This window comes from Gopherus flavomarginatus, chromosome 1, assembly GCF_025201925.1.
Source record: "Gopherus flavomarginatus isolate rGopFla2 chromosome 1, rGopFla2.mat.asm, whole genome shotgun sequence".
Classification (NCBI taxonomy): Eukaryota; Metazoa; Chordata; order Testudines; family Testudinidae; genus Gopherus; species Gopherus flavomarginatus.
In genome coordinates this window covers 191,325,346-191,349,503 of record NC_066617.1, presented here as the reverse complement: position 1 = coordinate 191,349,503, position 24,158 = coordinate 191,325,346, and the positions used below count along the sequence as shown (strand labels likewise).

Here is a 24,158-nt window from a genome sequence, read left to right as displayed (position 1 = left end):
GGGGATTACTGGTGCATTGGAATTCTTCATCCCACCATGCTTTCTTTCTCCAGGCCACAGTCTTGATGCCAGCCACACAGTGTGTGGATTTGCTATCTGCCATCAGATTTATGGCCACGTTGCACTCTCAGAACTGTTCAAAGCCATCTTAACACTGGGGAGAATCTAATCTAATATATCCAAATTTCTTTGTTTAAACAATTCCATCACTATTTGCATATTCTTTGCCCCTCTTTTCTATGATAAAATGATGAAAAGGAAAGGTAGGGTCATAAACTGACATCACTTATTGCAGCATATATTTTACCATATTTTGATAAGTGTGCTTGTACTATACACATTATAATGTAATGTTTTATTAAATATATGTTACAAGATTTACAGTCTTGGAACACAATATAGCAAAGTGTTTTAAAAGAAATGTTTATAGAAATCATTTTTATAACAGTATTAAAAAGACAATATTATCACAGCATTTAAATATACAGTATGAAAGGCACACTTCCTATCAAGAAATAAGGCAATTAACTAGCTGTAAACAAAATTCAGTCTAAATCAAAACTTAATCACATTAATTCCTTTGTGATTGGACTGAAATAATTTCAGCACCAAATTGCATAACAAGCTACATTTTTTGCCACCTGAGTTGATTTCTGTCAATTTCATCTTGAGTTTTTACTTCTACCCAGAGGCATTGCTATCTTCATACTATGAAAAGAGTTTATTTTTTATTTTTTAATTCTTAAAACCTAGAACTAGTGGAGAAAAATCCTTTAACTGTCACATTGTAAACTTTGCATCATCGATAGATAGGTAAGATTAAAAGAAAATGCTACCTGAAAAACTGAGCAGAGTCTAGTATGTAATCTTGACTCTAAAGTGAAAATAGGTATAGACGAAACAAACAGTACTTCATTTCATAATATACTTCAGTTTCTCCACAGTTGAAATTCATAGGACAAGTGCAGCCTGTTTCTTCATGTTTATACCACTGTGATATCATGAATCTTGTATGCGAGGTCATACTATAAAAAAGAGAATACCATTAATCTATATGAGGTGCTAGGATATTTGATCACTTAAGTAAATTTGTAATTAAGTCAAACACCATTAGGTTCATCCTAATTATACTAAAATGCAGATCATTAGGACTGAAATCAATGGAGTTACTCCTACATTAAATCAGTGTAATGTAGTGGAGAGTAAGTCCCAATATTAATATGTTAGAATAGAAATGAGCTGTTGCAGGCACTGCCCTTGCAGCTCCCATTGATTGGGGTTCCTGGCCAATGAGACCTGCAGGAGTGGCGTTTGGGGGGGTGGCAGCGTGCAAAGCAGAGGCCCCTGGCTGCCCCTACGAATAGGAGATGGAGGGAAGCCATGCCGCTGCTTCTAGGAGCAGGCCCCCAACCCTGCTCCCTAGCTGGAGCGCCACAACGGAGCAAGCCCCAGACCTCGCTCCCTTGCAGGAGCTCAAGGGCTGGATAAAAACAGCTGGTGGGCTGGATTCGGCCCGCAGGCCGTAGTTTGCCCACCCCGATCTAGAACCTGCTCCCTTTGAAGTCAGAGTTTTGCCATTGCTTCCTATGCCTGCAGGATCAGACTCCTTAGTTCATCTATCAGCTAGTGTAAAGTTATCTGCAGCATATTTTCTAGTATTTATCTGGTCTAGTTTAAAATCACAAGCAGAGGGTCTTCCACCATCACTATTATGAAGATATTTTTGTGAAATTCAACTTAACATATCCTTTCCTTAATTTTATTCCATCACTCCTAGTTACCAATTGTTTCACCCTACAATTATTTTTCCTCTTTTGTGTTTACAAGCTTTAAGTACTTAGTTATCAAGTCCCTTCCACTGCAACTGGCTATTTAGTCATATTTATTTTGCATTCTTAATGTTTCTTTATTAATCAGCTCTTCCAGTCCCTTGATCCTTCCCTCCCACCCGCCTTCTGAGTACCATGTCTTTCTGGTATAGAGGTACTCAAAACTAAATAGAATATTCCAGTCTTCATCTCACAAATGATGTATAAAGAGGAACTATAAACTCCCTTCTTTGTGACATGATGCCCCAAATTGCTGTTCAAGGACACAACTCAAAACAACAATTTGCTTTTTTTGGCTGTCACAATTTGCTGAAAGATCATATACATCTCATACGCTGTCTACTATCACCCCTTGCTGTATGTCAGCATAAGTCATTTCCAGTAATATACAGAAAATCTCTTTTCTTAGTATATCATGGAAGCCTGCAACTGTCCAGGAAGCATTGCATTTTGTTATTGTCTAACCCTATTTCCAAAATTGTGCCTTCGTATTATTTCTCATTTTCACTACTGTTCATAACATGCCTCAATTCCATAGCATTTATGAATGTAATTAGCACACTATTTTCTCTTCCAGATCATTAATGAAGATGTTGAGTCAGACTGGAACTTCTATAACACTTCTTATAGACACTTTCTTATAACTTGACACTCTGCTGATTAGCATTAACCTTTGTGTAAAATACTCCAGCTACTCAATCCATGTGAAAGTGATAATTGATAACTGCATTTATCTTAGACCAGTGGTCCCCAACGCTGTGCTCATGGGTGCAATGGTGCCCGCAGGGGCATCTAGGTGTGCCCATGTACTGGCTGGTGGACAAGCATCTGCTGAAATGCCACTGAAAAGCGATGTCACCAAGAGGCGCCACCACTGAAATGTCGCTGATTTTCGGTGGCGACGCTTCTTGACAATGCTACTTCGGTGGCATTTTGGCGGATGCTTGTCCGCTGGCCACGATCCTTGGTGGTTTGTCGTCCGGCGCTCGCCACCTGGAAAAGGTTGGGGACCACTGCTTTAGGCCATTTGCCTACTAGTTTTGTAAATCTAGCTGCAAGATTAATCTAGCTTGATCTGTCATCGTTCTTCATAAACATTCAGGTTAATGCTTGTGCATCTAGATTTTTGTCTCTATTATTTATCATTTTAATTTAGAACACTTCCCAACAAAAAATAACTTTCCTTCTCCTGTGCCACAAAGATGATGACTGCCTCAAGGTCAAACTCAGTTTCTGTCAAACAATAGGGTAGGGATGTAGATTCCAGAGTTGAGGGCCTGTATCAGGAATGCTCTGTCCCCATTCCTTATACGAGCAAATCTAGGGCAAGTTAACAAGATATTACCTCAGTTTTGGAAAACCTCTGTTATGTTGCACACTGTAACTGTCAGAATATTCATGATGAAAAGGCTGGGCTAGAAAAAGTATTGAGCTAAATTCAGCTCTGATGTCAACAGATGCAAACTCCATCAACTGAAGAAGAATGACATCTACTTTTACCAGTCTAAATTAGGCCCTTTGTTCCAACCCAGGCTTCTCATGCAGATGATACTTGCCCCAAAAGGGCAGCTTTCACCAGAAGATGTATTTATTTGACATGCAAAAATTAAAATAAAATAAAACAAAACAATCACACATCTTCTCAGACATCTGGAGGAGCAATGATCTGTTATTCAAATCTGGGTTTTCATTTGGTACACTCCAGTTTTTCCAGTTCATATTAACCTGTCCAAAGTACTGTCAATCCTGAAACCCTCAAGTTTTATTTTCCTCAGTTTATCCTTCCTCTGCAGGTAAATCTTTTTAGCAAACAAAGCATAATAAAATAAATGTCTTTTCATTCCCAAGGCAACAAAATCAACAACCAACATAGGTCTTCGATTCAGGAAACGCAGGCAGTCTCATGCAACCAATAGTAAATCAGAGTTTCTAAAAATTATAAACAATTTTCTAACACAAACAGTACAACAACCAACGGAAGGTAATGCTATTTTGGACCTCATAATGATAAAAATGAATTAATCACTGACCTCTAAGTTACCTGTTGCCTAGGGACAAGCAACGACAACCTGATTACATTCAATATGGACAAACAAAGGACAGTCCCAAATCAGTAAAACACACGCGCGCGCACACACACACACACACACACACACACACGGTACTTCAAAAGGGCTAATTTCCTGAAGATGAAGAAAATTATGAATGAAATTGATTGGGGGAAAGAAACAGAAAAGTAAATTAAAATTGGGAATTCTTTAGGAAGAGTTTATTAGATGGCCACAATCAATAAAGAAAACAACTATGGCTAAGGGACCATCCTGGTTCAGTGGCAGAAGAGACAGCAGCAACTAGAATTCAAAAGGGAAAATAGAAATTAATATTAATCAGAAGTTATAAAGTGTAGAAAATTGATAAGGGAAGCTAAAGACACCAGGGGAAAAAATCCATGGCAGTCAGGGCAAGGATAATAAAGAGAGTTTACTTATCTTCCATAACCAGAGTTCTTTGAGGTGTGAGGTCCTTATCTGTATTCTACTGTGAGTATGCATGCCCTCCCTCATGCACTTGAAACTGGAAAAGCAGCATCTGTTGGTCCACTCCTGTGCTCTTTATCTTCTTGTACTCTGATCCAAGGATATATGGAGTGGTGCAGACCAACTCCCTCTCCAGTTGCTTCTGTTGCCGTGAAACAGTGATGGTGTGAAGCAGAGGGGAAAGAGAGTGTGTAGTAAAGTACAGACTGAGAGGACACATCACAAAGAACTGTGGTTATGGAAGGTAGGTAACCTCTCTTGCATCTTCAAGTGCTGGTCTCTATGTGTATTCCACTGTGGGTGACTGACAAGCACTGCTCGGGATGGAGGAGAGTGCGAAGATCTCTGTGGTATTGATGATGACTGACTCAGAAGGATGCATCAGCTGACAAGGCTTTCACTGAGAGAGTGTTGTGTGAAGGTATGAATAGAACTCCAAATGACTACTTTATTCATTTCAAGGCATAGCACTTCCCAAAGCAAAGCTACTCAAAGAGCTTTTACTCTAGTGGAGTGGGTCTTCACTCCTTAAGCTGGAGGAGCATCCAGTAACTGAGCAGATATAGCCAAAGATCCACTTTGATAGTCTTTGTGAAGATATTGCTTGGCCTTTCATGTGTTCCACAAGGGCTACAAAACAGTCTAGGTGATCTCCTAAAGGATTTTGTTTTCTGTATTCCCAGGTGAACAGCTGACAGGGTAATGTGATGACAAAGATACCAGTTCCATAGGTGGACTGCTTCTGTGCAAAAGAGTGATCTTACTCCCACTGCTTGTTGATGTAGAACACAGTTCTCACATTGTATGACATCAGCTGAATAAGTTGCAAGTGAATGAATGGTAAGAATCTTTTGCTGGCTTCTTGGACTGCTCTGAGTTCCAGGAGATCCACTTATACCCTGGACTCTTGAGGAGTCCATGTTCCCTGAGCTGTATTTGGCCAGATGAATGCCCTAGCCTACAAGGGAGACATCCGTAATTAACATCTTCTGAGGAGGTGCAGCAAATGGGACTCTTACACACACACGTTCCCTGTCCTGCCCCCCCAAGCTAAAGAGTCTCACACTGTAGGAGGGAACAGAACTATTTTTTCTATTTTGTGCCTGATACATATATTGATCAAAGCCAAGCTTGTAGACGGTACAGCTGGAGTCATCCTTCAGGTCAGGATCCATTTATCATTTGTATCTGTTTAGGGGTGAGATTATCAATACCAGTATGACCATCCTGAATCTTTATTTTAGGATAAAGGCATTAAAGTGTCATCTCTATCCTCTTTCTTCTTAGGGAATTGAAAAATATTGGGAATAAAATCCCTATCCACCTCAATATCAGGACATGGGTTCTATGGGTCCTGGTAGAAGTAAGGAGTCAATCTCCTATAAGAGTAAGAGAGCAGTCCCTGAAAGGAATGAGAAAGGGGGTTTTTGAAGGGAAGAGGGGAACTCTATGATACAACCAAAGTGGATAGTATCAGGAATCTGTTTGTTTGTAATCATCCATGATATATGGGAAAACTGGGCTAGGCAGCCACCAAATCGGATCTTGGAGCAGGGAGGACCTGGCACCTGGGTAGGTTAGTGGTTCTCACAGATCCCACCAAAAGCACTTCTTGGTAGATGTGGCTCCTGGAAAGAAGAGGCAGAAGGAGCATTATATTTATTTCATTGCATCCTCTGACACTTTTGCAGCAGTTCATAAGCTCTCCGGTAAAAGAAGATTGTCTTGTGTAATTCCTCTTGGCAGCTAAGGTGTATATCCCCAAGGAATGGAGGGTTGCCCTTTAGTATTTTAATAAGTGCAAGGCCTTGTTCAGTCAAAAGACTGATAAGTTGTTTCCCTGAAAGGTCAAATCTTCCACAGTGGACTTCATTTCCTTGAGGAAACAGTGCTGGCTGACGTGCTCCTTGACTCCTCAGCCCATTGTACAAGAGTCTGCCTAGCCTGGATCTCACTGGGGACTCAGCCTCCTCCAGGAAGTGTTTCCTAAGCCTGAACACCCCAACGTGAGAGGTCTGTGACAAAAAGGAGTGGCTGATATTGCACTGAGTGGAGATATGAGCTTCTCTAAGGTAGTACAGGGACCTCTAGTGCTCATCGCTGACTGGGAAAGGGGGGAAGAAGCAGAGGGGTGGGTGTGGGGATGGGGTAGGGGGCATTAATTTACTAAGAAAGTTTTATCAACTTTTGTAGACAGTTCTCCAATATTTACAGATTTGTATATAAATGTTATATAATACTTACAAAAACAGAGTCTAGGATTGGTCGTGAACACTGGGGGGCTTCATCCCAGACCATGTGACAGTAAGAAGGAACTGGAGAGACGGTCAATCTGCATGGCCCCTTATACTCTTGGATCAGAACACAAGAAAGAGTGCAGGTATGGACCAATAGACTCTAGCAGCAAGAATCTTCTGGTCTCAGGCACATTTGTATCCTCCGTGGAATACACATAGGGACTAACACTCAAAGAAGGAGTGAGTTAGTTTGTACAGTATATTAGGAACAAACCAAACAAACATCACAGCTATGGTATAGGCCCATTACTAAATGGAATGGCAAAACTGTTAAATAGTGATGCAGAAAAGACTGTTCAATTAATATTTCAGTTTTGTATTTGGAAAGAAAGATGATGTACTGGTATTGCATATGATGAAGAAATACTTTCCAGTCCATTAGTAACTAGGAATAATGTTATGCAATGTGTAGTAGGGATAAACATTTTTGAATCAAGAGACCTGGATAACTTGCACAAAGAATCCTAAATGAGTTGGCTCAGGAGATCTCTGGTCCACTGAAGTTATTTTTAAATAAATCTTGGAATACTAGGAAAATTCCAGAAGACTAGAAGCATGCTAATATTGTACTGATATATAGGTCAGTTAGCCTGATGTCAATCCTGGGCAAAACAATGGAAAAGCTGATACAGGGTTCAATTGACAACGAACTAAAGAATAGGAGTATAATTAATGCCAAACAACATGATTTTGTGAAAAGAGTTAGTCAAATGATCATGATTTCATCTTCTTTGGTGAGATTACCAGTTTAGGTGATAAAGATAATTGTGTAGGATATAATACTTTGACTTAATATGCTGCATGACATTGATTTAAAAATTGGCACTATACAATATCAATAAAGCACATGTTAAATGGACTAAAATGACAGATCTCAAAATGTAGTAATCAATGGGGAATCCTCATCAAGTGGGGATGTTTCTAATGGGGTTTTTGCAGGACTTGGCATGGAGCCTGATACTATTCAACATTTTCTTCAGTATTCTGGAATGTATCTGCAAGATACGTTCAGCCAAACACAATTTATGCTTTTGTCAAACACAAGTTATTGGGCTCAATACGGAGGCAACTGTGTAAAATTGAATGCCCTGTGACATACAGGTCAAACTAATTAGTCTCTTCTAACCTTAACTCTACAAAACTGAACCAGCATTCATACTGATGAATATTTATCTAGTTCTTTGTAACAACAAATTTACAGCTAGCTTAAATCAAAGCATTTTGGAAGCTTTGTGGGACTAAAAAATTGAAAAAACCCAGACCTTATGTGGCATTGTTGTGTCTCTCAAGAGCATATTGATCAGACATTGAATATGAGGTGGGATTTCAGAACATGAAATCCATTGCGCACAAGCACTCTGCTGTGCTTATGCAGAGCTTCATTGATTTCAGTGGGGCTCCATATAGTTACATCAGTCTCCCATTTGCCTTCCAAATTGCAGAACTGGAATGCAAGGTAGGTATTAAAGTGGCTTAACAAAGATATAGGATGCTGTCTGAACAAAAATTCATGTGCACACTGAAATGATCCCATTTTCATTGTCAGTACGTTACCCCCTATGCCTGTTCCAAGTGCTGACTAAATTCCTACGCTAACCAGATATAACAAGACACAGGGGAATAATGGAAATTCAGCCAGCCACTAAGTGAGGAAAGGCATAAGTTTTTTCCCCCAATTCTTGACCTTAGTAGTAAAAAATTCTAGTGGACTTTATGACAAATGCCAGCTAAAATAGAGCATTTCCATGCCTTTTACTGATGGGTATATATATGTCATAAAAAACAAAGCTTAAATGTGCTCAAAAAAGATCCTTTGATGTATGATATTACATATGTATTCTGTCCTGATCGACGCAAGGGCTGAGCAAGAAATACAAGGAAAAGAATTTACTCCAACTGATAGCTAACTTTAAGATTTACAATTAACTAATTGGAATCTACTGTCAGTTTCTCAGCTAAACTAGACAGCTTCACCCTCTCATCTTTAAAAACATTGTTGAAAATGTGCAGTCTTGATGTCTCTGTAAACAGAGAGAGCTGGCATGATCAGACTCTACCGTCCCAATACAAGAAAAATGTACTTTCAACCGTCCCAATACAAGAAAAATGTACTTTCATTTTCCTAAGTACAACCATTTCATCAGATACATTAAGACCTGTCTTAGGAATTTACATCTCCCCTGGAAGAGCAGTGAACCAGGAAACGTTATTTCCAGGGACCTTAGATGGCTTCAGCTGCATTGAGGACAGTTGATATTTCAATGTCTTAGTGAAGTACATTTCTTCAATATAAAAGTGTAGAGCCGCTCTCTTGGAGTTAATCAGTTTTCAGTTAAAGTCAGGTTTAACTTTAATAAGATCCTTATTATATTTACATCCACACAGTCAACTTCTATGTGCTTTTCAAAACTATTTTTTCCATTGCAACTCCTTAATTTATACTTCCAAATATTTTATGCAATGGTATGATGCACACCTGCCTAAAGGCTTCCTACGTTTAAAAAGTCTGCAAATAGTTTTTATAACAGTTAAACCAGATCAAAAGAGAAAGTTTATATACCAAGCTGTACATTTCCTTTAAATTATTTTCATATAATTCAGCTTTCCTTCCAAAGTTTATGCAGAAAGGTCAACTTATTGCTTTTGCAATTGATATGAATTACAATAGAATTTTTACTCTATTTTTTCATTTTTGTTTTTCAGGATTATAATTTGCAGTAGCATATATAATTTTCTGGAATCCAAGAAGTTAGGCTAAATTTTTTTTGCTTTACCATACAGCACATAACAATATTTAAAATGATTTACTATGAATTAACAAATCATAGCAAGTCACAAGCAAATGTGTAGTATGTTTCAGTTACTGTTAAAAAACCATTAGTCAAGACCATGCCAGTAGAATACCTTATAAAGGTTATTAAGGTACCAAGTAAAAAATATTTATTTAAGGTACCAAGTAAGGGGCCTGATCCAAAGCCCACTCAAGGCAGAAGGGACTCTTTCCATAGACTTAAGATCAGGTCCTGAAAGTTCTGTTTTGTCTTATTGCTTTTATACACACACACACGTACACGTTTTGGTGAATGTGCAGAAGTTGGTCCAATAAAAGATACTATCAAACCCAACTGGTCTCTTTAATTTCCAGGGACCGACACAGCTAATACACTGCATACATACTATAGTCAAGGTAACACGACTGGCATAGCTGAAATAAGTCTGTGGAGGGAAAAATCTATTTATTCAATTTGCTAAATTGGTCTCACAGCATTCCATGTATAGCCAGTCAGCTAGGCTCCAATCCTACAACTTGTTTTGCAGGCAGGCAGACATTAGTGCCTGAGCGGAGTCCCAGGGAAGTCAGTGGAACTCTCAATAGGTGCAGGAGACCATAAGCATGAAGTTCAGCACTAGTTAATATCTTCCCTGAGAAGAGCTTTTTAAAATATCAGAGAAACAAAATATAAACAAAAACAAAACCAACCCACATTATAAAAAAATTGGCCATACTTTATATTAAGGTTCTGTGTGTAAACGATTAATAGAAGCTATAAAGCTTTTAGAGACATGATCAGTATGTTACAGATTATAGGTACATCAGCAGAAGATGTTATAAATGGTTATATGCCATTACCATAAGCAATCTGTTAACTCAGTTGGACGCTAACAACTGAATGACCATTTTTTAAAAACATCTACTAATTATTTATTAATCTTTTTAAAAACAATTGATAAGACTAGCAAAACAAATTTATTTATTCCCTAAAATCAGGACATGTTATTTAAAACATTCTCTGCTAGAAACTAGGATTTTTTAAAGTCTCAGTCTTTAAGAAAAAGCAAAACAAAAACAAACCTGACAGTGTCCTTTTAAAAGACACTCAAGTACAATTTGTCTGAAAATTTAGATTTTGATTTTATAAAACACACCCACAATTACAAAAAGCATCAACGTGCATATACACAAGTTAATATAATGACTTTAAAATAAAAGTAATGCAATCTAGAACTTCTCACAAATGCAATGTTTGGAACCCAGATATTGCACCATTCTGTTAGTGCATGCAAACCAGAAAGTAAACTTGACTAAAAATTAAAATTATCTAGTCTAAATTATTTTCACTGACCAAAACAAAGACAGGCAACTAGTAAACAAAGCATAAATAGAGAACACTAGATCAGGTTTTTAAAATTCAGTTTAATAACCTGAAGTGGTCTATTTGTTACAGATGGAAATGTTTAATTATTTAGCCAGTGTCCTTTAACAGGGGGTGGGGAGAGAAGAGATAATTATTGGGGAAACAGTTACTCTAGAACATGAGTGACTAATACTGCACTGACAAGCGCAGAGGTCAAATGACTGGTTAATATTTTGAGATCATACTAAAGACAGAGCCCTTCCACATTATTTGTAAAGCATCATGAACCTCCCTGGTACTGTATAAATAATATTTGAGAGCCACAAGTAAAGTAGTGAAATAACATCCCTTCATTGGTGATGGTGGGAGATGCAAAATTGTTTGGGAAAAGATTGCTTTAGGAGAGTTTCTTGTGGCTGTATATGAAAGGAAATGGGGTGCTGACCACTCATAATGGGGCAGGATTTAGCAGTCAGGAGTGCTGGATTGGGAATGCTTGTCACCAGAGGATACCTGTTCAGTATCTTTCTCCTGTAGCCTGACCATCCAATAGCCTTCTATATTACACATCTTCTCAAACAAGTCCAATTTCCATGACCCCACCTCTTTGTAGGTTACCTTTAAACATTAACAACATACATCAAAGATCACATTCTTGTTGTCTTTAACAGTGTCCTAGCTTTGAGACATCCTGGTATATTAATACATACTGTTGCCACCCTTGCAACCTTAAACTAAGGACGGACAAAGCAACACTTTGTGATAGTCACGAGATCAACAGGGGCACCAGCTCAGAAGTGGCCATATCCTTGTGTGTTTAAATTATACTTCTACAATGCATAACATGGAGAGAAGTGTAAAGAGGTTAAAGAAAAGAATCAGAGAGAAGCTTGGGCTCATTAGTACCCACCCTTTTTTTTTTAAAAAAAAATTGAAATGAGTGATTTCATCCTTGCTGTTTTATATTCATGGTGGTTCATCTGAGAGTGCCGCCTTTCGTTTTTATTGAAGGAAAACTATAGTACATGGATAAAGGGCATAAACATTAATATATTTTAAAACCAGGCTTTTGCCATCATCTAAGTTATTTTATATTCTGGAAGAAATATTTTTTCTTTCAGCAGTTATGGGATTACAAGTGATGGGAAAAGGCATCCTATTTACTCTCATAAAATGCACAGTACTGGCAGCCACAACATAAGCTTTTGACAGCACTCCGCAAACCACCAGCTGTGTCCCAAAATTTGTCACCTTGTTTAAGTCAAAATTCAGCTTAGTTACTAGCTTCATCTCATACAATTTCTGGGTTAAGTCGCTCAATTCTCACATGAGCTAGACTGGTGGTAAATTGAAACCATATTAATGGGAGAGCAGATAAAAAATAAAATTCTATCTTGACAAGTGCACGCTTTGAAATGGGGACTGATATTTATCTGCCGTCAGGGTTGACTAACAAGTATATTTTAATGAAATTAGTGACACTGGCCCAGTTCCATTTTCTTAGGCACTAACAGTTTGTATAGTGGAGATGAAGATCTGGGATACGCGTCAGGCCAATTCTATTCTACAATGTTTTGTCAGCATAGCTATGTTGGTCCTGGGTGTGAAAAAAAAAACACACACGCACTTCTGGCTGACAAACCTATTCCAGCAAAATCCTCACTGTAGACATAGCTATGCTCAAAGAACAGTGCTTCTGTTGCCATAGACAATGACATTCGAGAAGGTGATGTTACTATGCTGATAGAAACATAACATATGTAACACAACTAATACACTATGCAGTTTAAACAAAGCCCCATCTTAGTGGTCTTGACATCATGCAAATTTAGCAGAAACACTAATGTTCTGAAACTGCCAATTTCTTAAGACAATTTGCAAAAAAAGGTTCTTACTTTGTTCAAATGTCTCCAACTCTGAGATAAAGGCCTGGTCTACACTACATGTTTAAACCGATTTTAGCAACGTTAAACTGATTTAACGCTGTACCCGTCCACACTATGAGGCCCTTCATATCGATATAAAGGGCTCTTTAAATCGGTTTCTGTACTCCTCCCCAACAAGAGGAGTAGCGCTAAAAATCGGTATTACCATATTGGATTAGGGTTTGTGTGGCCGCAAATCGACGGTATTGGCCTCCGGGCAGTATCCCACAGTGCACCACTGTGAGCGCTCTGGACAGCAATCTGAACTCTGATGCAGTGGCCAGGTAAACAGGAAAAGCCCCGCGAACTTTTGAATTTCATTTCCTGTTTGCCCAGCATGGAGCTCTGATCAGCACAGATGGCGATGCAGTCCCAAATCCAAAAAGAGCTCCAGCATGGACCGTACGAGAGATACTGGATCTGATTGCTGTATGGGGAGACAAATCTGTTCTATCAGAGCTCCGTTACAGAAGACAAAATGCCAAAGCATTTGAAAAAAATCTCCAGGCTACACAGTGCTGCGTGACAAGCGTAACGGAAAGCCAAAGAATCAAATGGACGGTCATGGAGGAAGGGAGGGGGGACTGAGGACTCCAGCTATCCCACAGTCCCCAGCAGTCTCCGAAAAGTATTTGCATTCTTGGCTGAGCTCCCAATGCCTGTAGGTTCAAACACATTATCCGGCGTGGTTCAGGGTATAGCTCGTCAATGTACCTCTCCCCCCCACACGTGAAAGAAAAGGGAAAAAAAATCGTTTGACTTTTTTTAAATGTCACCCTATGTGTACTGAATGCTGGTGATAGACGCGATGCTGCAGCAGTAAAGAGCAGTATCCGCTCTTCTCCCCTCCCCGGTGGCAGACGGTACAATATGCTTGATAGCTGCTGAATACCCCTAGCTGGCCTCAGGTGAGGCCGGCTGGGGGGGTGTACTTGGGTAAAAATAGGAATGATTCCTGGTCATTCCTAGCAGATGGTACAGAACGGCTGGTAACCGTCTTCATCATAGCAACTGGGGGCTGAGCTTCAATCAGCCCCCTCCCTTTCATGTGTAAAGAAAAGGTTTTGTATTGCCTGGACTATCACAGCAGTGGGATGCTCGGCTCCTCTCCCTCACACTGCTTAATGTCCTGCCTGGACTGTCATAGCAGCGGGATGCTGGGCTCCTCTCCCCCACACTGCTTAATGTCCTGCCTGGACTATCATAGCAGCTGGAGGCTGCCTCCCCCTCATTTTAACTCACTAACAAGTCACTGTTTCTTATTCCTGCATTCTTTATAACTTCACGACACTAATGGGAGGGAACACTGCCACGGTAGCCCAGGAAGGTTGGGGGAGGAGGAAAGCAATGGGTGGGGTTGTTGCAGGGGCAACCCCCGTGAATGGCATGTAGCTCATCATATCTGCGGGATCTGACATGAAGCAGCTGTGCTCTCTGGTTCTCTAGTACACTTGCCCCATATTCTAGGCAGGACTGACTATTTTTAGATACCATAAAGGAGGGACTGACTCGGGGAGTCATTCCCATTTTTGCCTTTGCGCCCCCGGCTGACCTCAGCTGGGGCACTCATGATAGCAGCAGACGGTACAGAACGACAGATAGCCGTCATCTCATTGCCAATTTACAATGGCAGCAGACGGTACAGAATGACTGATAACTGTCTCTGCTATCATGCAAAAGCAAATGAATGCTGCTATGTAGCGCTGCAGTATCACCTGTCAGCAGCATCCAGTACACATATGGTGACAGTAAAAAAAAAAGCTGAATGGGCTCAATGGTTGCCGCGCTATGGCGTCTGCCAGGGCAATCCAGGGAAAAAGGGCGCAAAATGATTGTCTGCCGTTGCTTTCCCGGAGGAAGCAATGAGTGACAACATTTACCCAGAACCACCCGCGACAATGATTTTTGCTCCATCAGGCACTGGGATCTCAACCCAGAATTCCAAGGGGCACGGGAGACTGCGGGTACTATGGGATAGCTACGGAATAGTTACCCACAGCGCAACACTCTGGAACTCAACGCTAGCCTCAGACCATGGACGCACACCACCGAATTAATGTGCTTAGTGTGGCCACGTGCATTCGACTTTATACAATCTGTTTTACAAACCGGTTTATGTAAAATCGGAATAATCCCATAGTTTATTAATCTATTCCACAGAACACTCAGGCCCAGCTAGTGGTTTCTGTCACTGAACTCCAGTAATTATGTGCTTTAATATTGTTGGCTGGAGATTCATGAAATATTACACATTTTAGCTCTGATTACCTTTCTCCTAGTCTTCCATCCCAACATAACTGATATAAGTAGAGGTGGCACTCACTAAATTTGTCCATACAAGGTTGGAAGCAGGGATTTTGTCACAACTTATTTCACGGATCCTAATTGAGGTGTTCAGAAAACCTTGTCTATTTAGACAGGCTTTTGCACAAAGAATTAGTTTATGGGAATGGGAGTTTGGTGGTGGTATTCTTTCCTAGGGAGTTTGTAGTTTGTTTTAACAGAGTCTGTGTCAATTTTGATTTAACTTATGGTTCTAAGTATGTTATATAAATAAAAGATAAAATTTTGGAAAAATCAGAGCTTGTGGCACGTAGACATTTCTATTTTTTCCTTTATTGAACAACTGCTTTTCCTAGAAAGCGACATTTTCCCTTCCTGTAATTCAAGTTTCTGCCACAAGGTAGTTGGCAGTCTCTAGACCAGGGGTAGGCAACCTATGGCACGGGTGCCGAAGACGGCACATGAGCTGATTTTCAGTGGCACTCACACTGCCCAGGTCCTGGTCACCAGTCCAAGGGGCTCTGCACTTTAATATAATTTTAAATGAAGCTTCTTAAACATTTTAAAAGCCTTGGTTACTTTACATACAATATTTTAGTTATATATTAGAGACTTATAGAAAGAGTCCTTCTAAAAACGTTAAAATGAATTACTGGCACTTGAAACCTTAAATTAGAGTGAATAAATGAAGACTCGGCACAGCACTTCTGAAAGGTTGCCGACCCCTGGTCTAGACTATTGGACTTTCCTCTCTTTGAGTCTGCTAGTGACCAATCAACTTATAACTACTTATCCTCCTTACACAGCAACACTATCTACAGGCTGCTTTTGCACACTTTCTTTAGGTGGATTATTCCCTAGCCTTTAAAGATGCTTATGGAAAAAATTAGATAAGGGCAAACCTAAAGTGACTAAAATGTTTTCAAAATAGCAAGACTAATAACTAATTAACTATCAGCACTAATGTAATTACGGTCTGGAAGAATCCCAAATAGTCAAATGCTTCTTCACAAAAATCCAACTTTTCAGTACAGAATCTCTTTCTGTTCCTACTCATTTGACAATCTGGATCAATTAGATATAAAGAGTGCACAGTGACCCCCTAGTTCTGGTGGTCAAGATGCTCCTTCTAAGGATAGTATCTGCCAAAGCTGAAACAACAAATTTGTAGTAGCATATAGGTACGTAAGGATCATCTTTTGCCAGCTTTACACAAGTTCCTTGCTGAAGCCCTTTTCCTTTCAGCCCATAAGATAAGTCATGGCTCTAGTACAGTGGGCTATAAATGGCTCAGGGGAAGAAGACTATGCAGTGTTATGTGGAAACAAAGGACTTTTAGCCATCTAGCTGTAGTGGATCTGGACTTCACCCCCTCTCCTTGAAGTCCTGAAGTGGGGACAAGAGTGATGAAAACTGGACCGGGGGAGTGTGGGGAGGGACCCCACCACCCGGGGGAAAGTAAAACATAGCATAGCTCAAGACTGCCTGTCCTGAAAGGGGAAGAGGAATGTGAGTTTCAGCTTCTAACATTGGCTGCCCAGTGAGGACTCAGTCAGAGGGGGATGTATTAGTCACCAAAACTGAGAAGCCAGGGTACTCAGAAATTTCAAGGTTGCTTCCACTGCCATGGAAAAGGCCTTTATGCTCAGAAAGGAGGCAGACTAAGTTTGGGCCTGCTGTACTCTGTCTCAAGGAAGAGCAAAAATGGATGTCACAATTGCCACTGAAGAAATTTGGGCACTGCTGTACCTGTGCATCTTCTGCCTGTCCATCTCGTTGCCTCCTAGAAGGTGTTTGCCTGGAGTTGAGGCAGGAGATTAACTGATGAAAACACGGCATCCAGAGTGAAGGAAATGCAGCTGGTCAGGAAAAAAACTCATAAGTGATGACTGCTCCCTCTTCCTTCCAGGTTCAGCCATTGAGGGAAACCATTTGATCCAGATTGTTAAATGAGTGTCAGCAATCTTTCATTTCTATTGCAGGATATGTATTCTAGAATTGTTAATCTCACTGGACCTTTTTTCTGATTGCTCCTCCTTTCAGGTATTACTTTTTTCAGAGGTATTCCTCATTCCCAACTGAAGAAACCGAGTCACTTAGGAGATGGCTCATGACACTTGGTAAGGGATATATGTCTAGCCTGTTTATGAACATTTTAAAATCAGATCAGTTTTTCTTCAATTGAAACTTGTTAGATTTAGAATGCTGATCTCTGTTTCCTTGCATTCTGCCTTAAGTTTATTCCTTATTTTAATTTCCAGGCTATATTAAAACAAAACTCTTCTGTACTGAAAGGACAGCAAAGGACAGCTATATAGGGGAAAAACAGGTATTGTCATTACGGGTTTTTCATTAGTGTGCTCAATTCTTAGCTCCATTGATCCACCATTAATTATATATATGGAAGCAAAGTTCAAAATGTGCTTGGCACTGTACAGATTTAATTAAACATGCATTAACTTATGTATCTTTTTCAGAGTATTTTTCAAATTGTAAAAAAAAATCAGTTATGTATGTATGTATGTTACTTCCTTAAGCCCTTAGTGGTATTCATGCCTATTATAAATACATATCCAGTGCTCATATGCATAGAACAATTTTTAATTACACAAATTTAACTTAGATAAATGTATAGAAATCAATAAAATTTTAAATTCAAAATTTGAGGAATTGAATACCACTAGAAATACTGTACACATGCACTAAGAATTTGCCATGTTTACAGGCTTCAGGCCAAGTTTATCATATAAAAATATTAATAAAATATTTTAAACAACACTTAAAATAAGCAACTTGAGGGGGTTACTTCGACCTGTAGCAAATCTTATTGTAACAGAACGTGTTTGACTGGTTAAGAAAGGGAAAATGACAGGGAATAGCACTCACTTGGACATATACAGTAATAATGCTTAAGTTCCTGGGGGAACAAGTTTATATTCAAATATTTTATTCCTGCAATGGAAAGTGGATAATCAACCCAACTTAAATATCAATCTAAGCTATAATCTATATTGTAATGAGTAATCAAGTTACAGAATCTGAAGGTGCATGCCTATATCCACAGAAAAGTTTAAAATATCCAGTTTAAACTGCTATTTGTCATTCAATTTGAAAGCGGTAACAAAAGGAGGAATAAGTAAGAACAAGATGAGCACCAGCATGGTAGGGACAGTCACATTTATTAGTACACTTAAGAAAGTACAAGAGGAAGAGAAAACTAAAAGACACAAACAAGTTCTGTTTTAGAATAAAGACAGACTACTGTTTTCTCTAACAGATTTATTTCAAAAAGTACACAAGTCTGTCATGAAACTCCAGCATTTTTTTTAACAAATGGACTCCTACAAATGTCCATGATTCTACTTTAAATTCTTAGAAATTAAATATAAAACCTCATGCTGAAATTCATACCAATATCAAATACTATGCTTTGTGCACGTGAAGTACTGTATACCTTTTTCCAGTTGCAGACCTTTACTCCGTTAGGCAGTATTGCTTTAGTATAATTAAGTTGAAATGTGCCACATCATGGAGAAGCCCAAAGGTCCTATAAACACTTAATGCAGTGTTTCAGTAGGGTTTAAGTGATATGATGAACCTAATGTGGACTTTCCTCCTACGTGGCAAGAGTACAAAGAACAAAAGTCTGCCATGAAAACTACTGTCTATTACTGTTGGCTTCCTCTATTGCAGAAAAGCCCTGATTTACAGACAGATATTTTAAACACATCTTTAACACTTAGCTGTATTGTTACTAAACAAGAGGTATGAGGACATCTAATCTGAATGTAACAATATACTACACAACATTAGATTAAATGTGTACTTTTGTACGTTTCTGAATAGACAAAATACCACAGTTAATGGCATTTACAAAAATATGATGAATATTTATTTTGCTGAATTGGAAAAAGGCATTTTTAATGCAGTAAATGCTTAAAAAATTTACTCATGAAATTTCAGTGTAAAATAACACCTCACAAAAAAATCTTTAAATATCTGTTTCAGAAAGTAAGTTTATGATATCTGGTCTAATGTAGTGTTTGTTCAAATTACATAAAGCTGTCACACTTTATTCATCCCAAACTAAAATCAGAGTATGCCCCACTGACAATGGAAAACTACATTTTCAGTCATCCAATTAACTACTTATCACTTCTTCAGTTCATTTAGATTTAATATTTACAAAAGAGTTTATCTTCAACTATAAGACTTCATGAATGAGGCACTGAGGATGGTGTGTTTTAATCAGTGAACTAGCTGTGCTTGCTTCCTGTAAGAGTTTTCTTTAGAAGTCTGATCTGTAACAATTAACACTCTAATTGAAGGGCAGGGGAAGTACTGGGACAAGTTTTTTGGTCCCATCCATTCCATTTCTAAATAGACAATACATTGTTAATCTAGTATCTGTTTTAAGTAAATTAGAGTCTGAATTTAAAGAAAAAAACAATATTTATTTTGTGATATTAATCAGATTTATAGTAGTAATAAGGTGGCCTTCATAATAATACTTTGTCCATTCAATAGGCCTGGATGTTAGGTACTTGAGACAAAAAGTCTATCCCAAGTAGGTAGCCCTATGTATTTCAGAGGACAGTGTCAGTTCCTGTTACTTTGTCTTCCATGGAATTTCATAAACAGACATTGTCAAGGCTGCAAGGTCTAAAAGCTATGTTTTGAGGCCACATCATGCTGTCCTTTCCCTCTCATCTACTCCTTTCTTGTGAGCTGACAGGGCATTAAATAAGCACAAATGCAGCTACACCTGCTTTGGTGTAATATATTTATGTTCTTCAGTATCATGCCTGTTTACCTGACCGGAGTATGGAATATTGGACAACGCAACGAGTGCCCATCTCACAAACATGTCCACAGATGGATTAATGAAGCACTTTAGACTGTTAGCTAGTTGCCCAGTCCTACTGCTGGCTTTTAATCTGTGCTTTACTTGTTTTGCGCAGCAGATCAGTTTTCAAGATTGACATAACAGCATTTTTAAAATAAACACCTTACTTTAGGGGTAGGCAAAATTTTGGTGTACTAATATATCAATCAACTGTGACAATCTCTCTCCAGTGTTTATAACTGGATATAGGAAGGGATTGTCTTTGTTCCCTACTTCAGGGGTTCTCAAACCTCATTCCACTTCGACACCCTTCTGACAACAAAAATGACTACACAACCCCAGGCGGGGTGGGGGGGAAAGAGGGGAGAACCCACAGCCTGAGTCTGCCCAAGCCCCGGGGCCCCACTGCGCTGGCCAGGGAGAGGAGAGGGCAAGCTTCAGCCCCAGGCAGAAGGCCTGTAACCTGAGCCTCGCTGCCCAGAGTTGAAGCCCTCTGGCTTCGACTTTGGCCTGGGTGGTTGGGCACAGGCTTCAGCTATGGCCCCCAAGTCTAAGACAGCCCTGGGAACCCCATTAGGATTGCGACCCACGTTGAGGGACCCACCCACAGTTTGAGAACTGCTGCCGTACACTTTCAAAAATTTCTTAAAATTAAGATTTTTTTAAAAAAAGAATATTGTATTCATGTGTCTGGAAAATAACTACAAAGTATTACGTATAACATGTGAGGGGTCTAATCATCTAATCTGGTACTACAGTGAAAGTGAATGTTTTCAGGAACATAACATTCACTAGTTTGTAAAGAGAAGTTCAAGCAAAACCAAAGCGTTTTGAAATACAGAACATTATGCAGAGTTACTTAAGCCACATCCAAAATATTGGCAGGAAGAGGTACAAATATAAAAAGTATGTAAGACGAAATCAGGTCACAGTTTTGTAAAGTCTATACCTTCATGTTTAAGAAGCACCTTTCAAAAAAAAAGTAATTTAGGCACCAGAAATTTCTTTAAAAAACTTAAGTTACAATCAGGCATAACAGTTTATTGGAAAGGCACAGAGGAAAGATAAAAGTATCTTAGTTCTAACAGTATCTGATTACAATCTAAAAAAAGATGTCCCAAAATGTGGAAAGTTTTATACATATCTAAAATACTTAATATCTACTTCATTCTCTAAATTCAGAATGAAAAGGGTTTATATACTCTACATAATAATCCAGATCAAAAATTGTGTACCTACCTACAACTAGGACAAACATCTAAGAGCAACCTGAATAATTTCACAGACTGAGGGTTTGGCTACACTTGCAGCTGTACAGCGCTGGAAGTTAAAGCTGTCTTCGTACAGCTGTGCAGGGAAAGTGCTGCAGTGTGGCCACATTTGCAGCGGTGTTGGGAGTGGTGCATTATGGGCAGCTATCCCAGCGTTCAAGTGGCTGCAACGTACTTTTCAAAAGAGGGGAGTGGGGTGGAGTGTGACAGGGAGCGTGGGGGAGAAAGAGAGAGAGAGTGGATTTTTGGAGCCAACATCCCCACCCCTCTTCTCATTCACTCTTCAATGCAAATAGCCTTCAGACCAGATAAGTAGCTGCTCCCATGGACTCCCTCCCCCACCCCGCGGTGCTGTTTCTCACCTCAAGCAAACACTAGCTGTGGACATTCCCTGCCTGCCTCTGCTGGAGCAAACAATTGCTGTGTTTGTTTTTTAGATAAACCAGCTCTGGGAGCCGAGTTCACAACAAAACAAAGAGAGGCATCACAACAAAACAAAGAGAGTTCTTTAGTTAAAAGCATTATTGGAAAATTTGGGAGGTCAGTTACAGCGTAGTAAGATTAATCACTGTTTACACTGGCACTCCAGTGCTGCAGCACCAGTGCTGTTCTCTTTATTCCTCTTGTCCATGTGGAGTACAACCAGCGCTGTAGCCAGGGAGATACAGCGCTGTATGTGCCTTGCCAGTGTGGACAGGGAGTAAGTTACAGTGCTATAAAGCCACCACCAGTGCTGTAACTCTCAAGTGTAGCCAAGCCCCGAGTCAGCTATAGAAAAAACAGACACTATAGCCTAAAGCTTCCCTAAACATTTGAGAAAAACTTTTGTCTCACATCATTGTAATACAGATATACCTAGTATCTTTCACACAGGCAGTTCAGACATTTAGCTTAAATAAGATCAGTGTTGCACTCTATCTTCATTTTCAGTTTGAAGAATATTTGGCAGTTTAATATCCACTATTGACATTTTAAATTTACAAAGACTCAAACTGATGCAAAATTCAAATACACTATCCACAACAATGTAATAGCTATCATCACAAGATATCAACAGTACTTTAATAAGTCTGAAACTAGTACAGAAACCACACTGGAAAGCTTTTTTTTTTTAAATTTGTAAACTGTGAAAGTTTTTTTTTTCTTTTTTTTTAATTCAACAATAAATTTTAGTTCCATATCTACAATTTTGGATAACCACACTGCATGAAGAAGAGAAACTATTTGAAATTCTATTTTTGTTATGAGAAAGTAAATGGAATTAAGTGTTTGGTACCAATATTTAGAGGTTAGTTTGTTTTTAATGGTGACATCGAGGACCAAGTTCTTTTACCCCTTTACAAATTCTTTGTATAAAAACTGTTTACACAATGCCCTAAAATAGCAGACTAATATTGTACTGTGTCTATACACACCAGGTTCAAAAATAAGTTTCCAGAATAAGTGAGCAGATTTTACCAACTCACAAGCACTTATTTCCCATTAAATGCAGATAGAGCTTCTGCGTGCTTACCTCTTTGGAATCAAAATATGGATTTAGAAACCTACAGTGAGATTTAGAAAATTAAAGCAAGGTTCTGAAAATCTTGACAGATAAATACCTATCTCGCATAACTGAACTATTTGTCCACAAACACACATCCATTTTTCATGGGAAAACAACAGTTGATCTGAAGTTTTGGAAGACTAGGTTCCATTAGTAACAACTTGATGATGTCCCTTTAATGTCAGTGAACAGTTTTGGATTGCTTGGCATGACTATAATAAAATGCTCTTCTCTTAAAATTGGGGTCTCATAAAGCTTGCATGGTCTCCTGTAGCATTTCCACTTGTTGCATTTAATCTCAAAATAAAGTTTATTAGCTGACTGGGTTCAATTAACTGCAACTGGTAGCCCATGATATACAAGTTCTCAGCAATTCAGAAGATACCTCAAAAGCACATTACAAAAGTTAAAGATTTCCACAGACTTTCAGTAAAATATTCAGATCATTCAAGTACTTCAGCCACTGTGGTCATTATCACAGAATGGCTAAAGGAGACAAAATATTTAAGTCATTCAAAATTTTGAGGGTGAAGTCTCTGGAAATCTAATTTAATGGAGTACAGTTGCAATGTCTTTTCACTGTCAAAAACATACAACGTTGTGTTTCATATTCAGAATTCCACATCTAGCTGACATGGTGTTTTTTCATCTAAAATTCAGATACCTCCATTGTTTCATGTTTCATTCAGAACTTAAATGCTTTTGCTGAAGCAATTAATTAATATATTTTAACAACAGTTCAAAATTAATAAGCAAAAGTGATGGCTGTTCAAACAAACTGTTCATTTTCTTTAACGACAATTTTGTGCACTTTTTAAATGTAGGTTGGAACAAGGTTGTGTTTTGTTTTTTTTAATTTGTATAGAATTAAAAAAAAAAAAGCATAAATTAACACCATTCTATACTATGGACCCGTCCTTGCTTTGTGCTGGAATCATCACAGGGACAGCTCCCATTCTACTTAGATTAGGTGCAGCTACCTTTGATGGTGGAAAGTTTGGGTTTTGACCAGGAGAACGTTCAAAGTCTTCACTTGGTACTTGATTATATGGAGTCTTGGCATATCCTTCCATATTGGAGGGAGACATTGAACCCAGAGAGGAACGATTACTGCCTATATAGCTGCGGGCTGTTGAAGTACGACTCTTTGGAGGAGGAACATCCTCTCTGAAAATAGTTAAAAATAAAAATGATTTAAATCAAGAATGTATTAGTGTTTTGAGAGATTTATAAAATTTCTACTGTTTTTTTCTATTACAAAAATAAAAGTGTAGAAATAGTAATACTGTTTATTACTTTAAAAAAATGTTTCAAATATTTGCCACTTTCAGAATCCTTTTTAATGGAACAAAATATTGAAACATCAGAAAATAGGATACAAGCATATTAATGTATATGACATTAAAAGTATAAGGTTTTAGGCTTAGCTGTCACACTGGCTTAATGTACTGGCTTAGGTCAATGCAGAATTCTAATCAGCCATAATGA

The 24,158-nt window shown here is 38.8% G+C and overlaps 1 protein-coding gene across 2 annotated transcripts in view; it reads right to left on the bottom strand.

Moving 5' to 3' along the window:
• Positions 1–882: 882 nt before the first annotated feature.
• CXADR (CXADR Ig-like cell adhesion molecule) overlaps positions 883–24,158 on the bottom strand; it is a 57,239-nt gene continuing 33,963 nt past the window's right edge. The window contains exons 7-8 of one of the 2 annotated variants that reach the window (XM_050960425.1): positions 23,651–23,837; positions 883–1,025 (exon numbers count right to left, since the gene is read on the bottom strand). In XM_050960425.1, coding sequence (XP_050816382.1) covers positions 984–1,025; positions 23,651–23,837 — 229 coding nt within the window. In that variant the 3' untranslated portion in view covers positions 883–983. Of the gene's footprint in view, positions 1,026–18,288; positions 23,838–24,158 lie in introns of those variants that run through there. The other variant, XM_050960418.1, reaches the window with a different exon arrangement.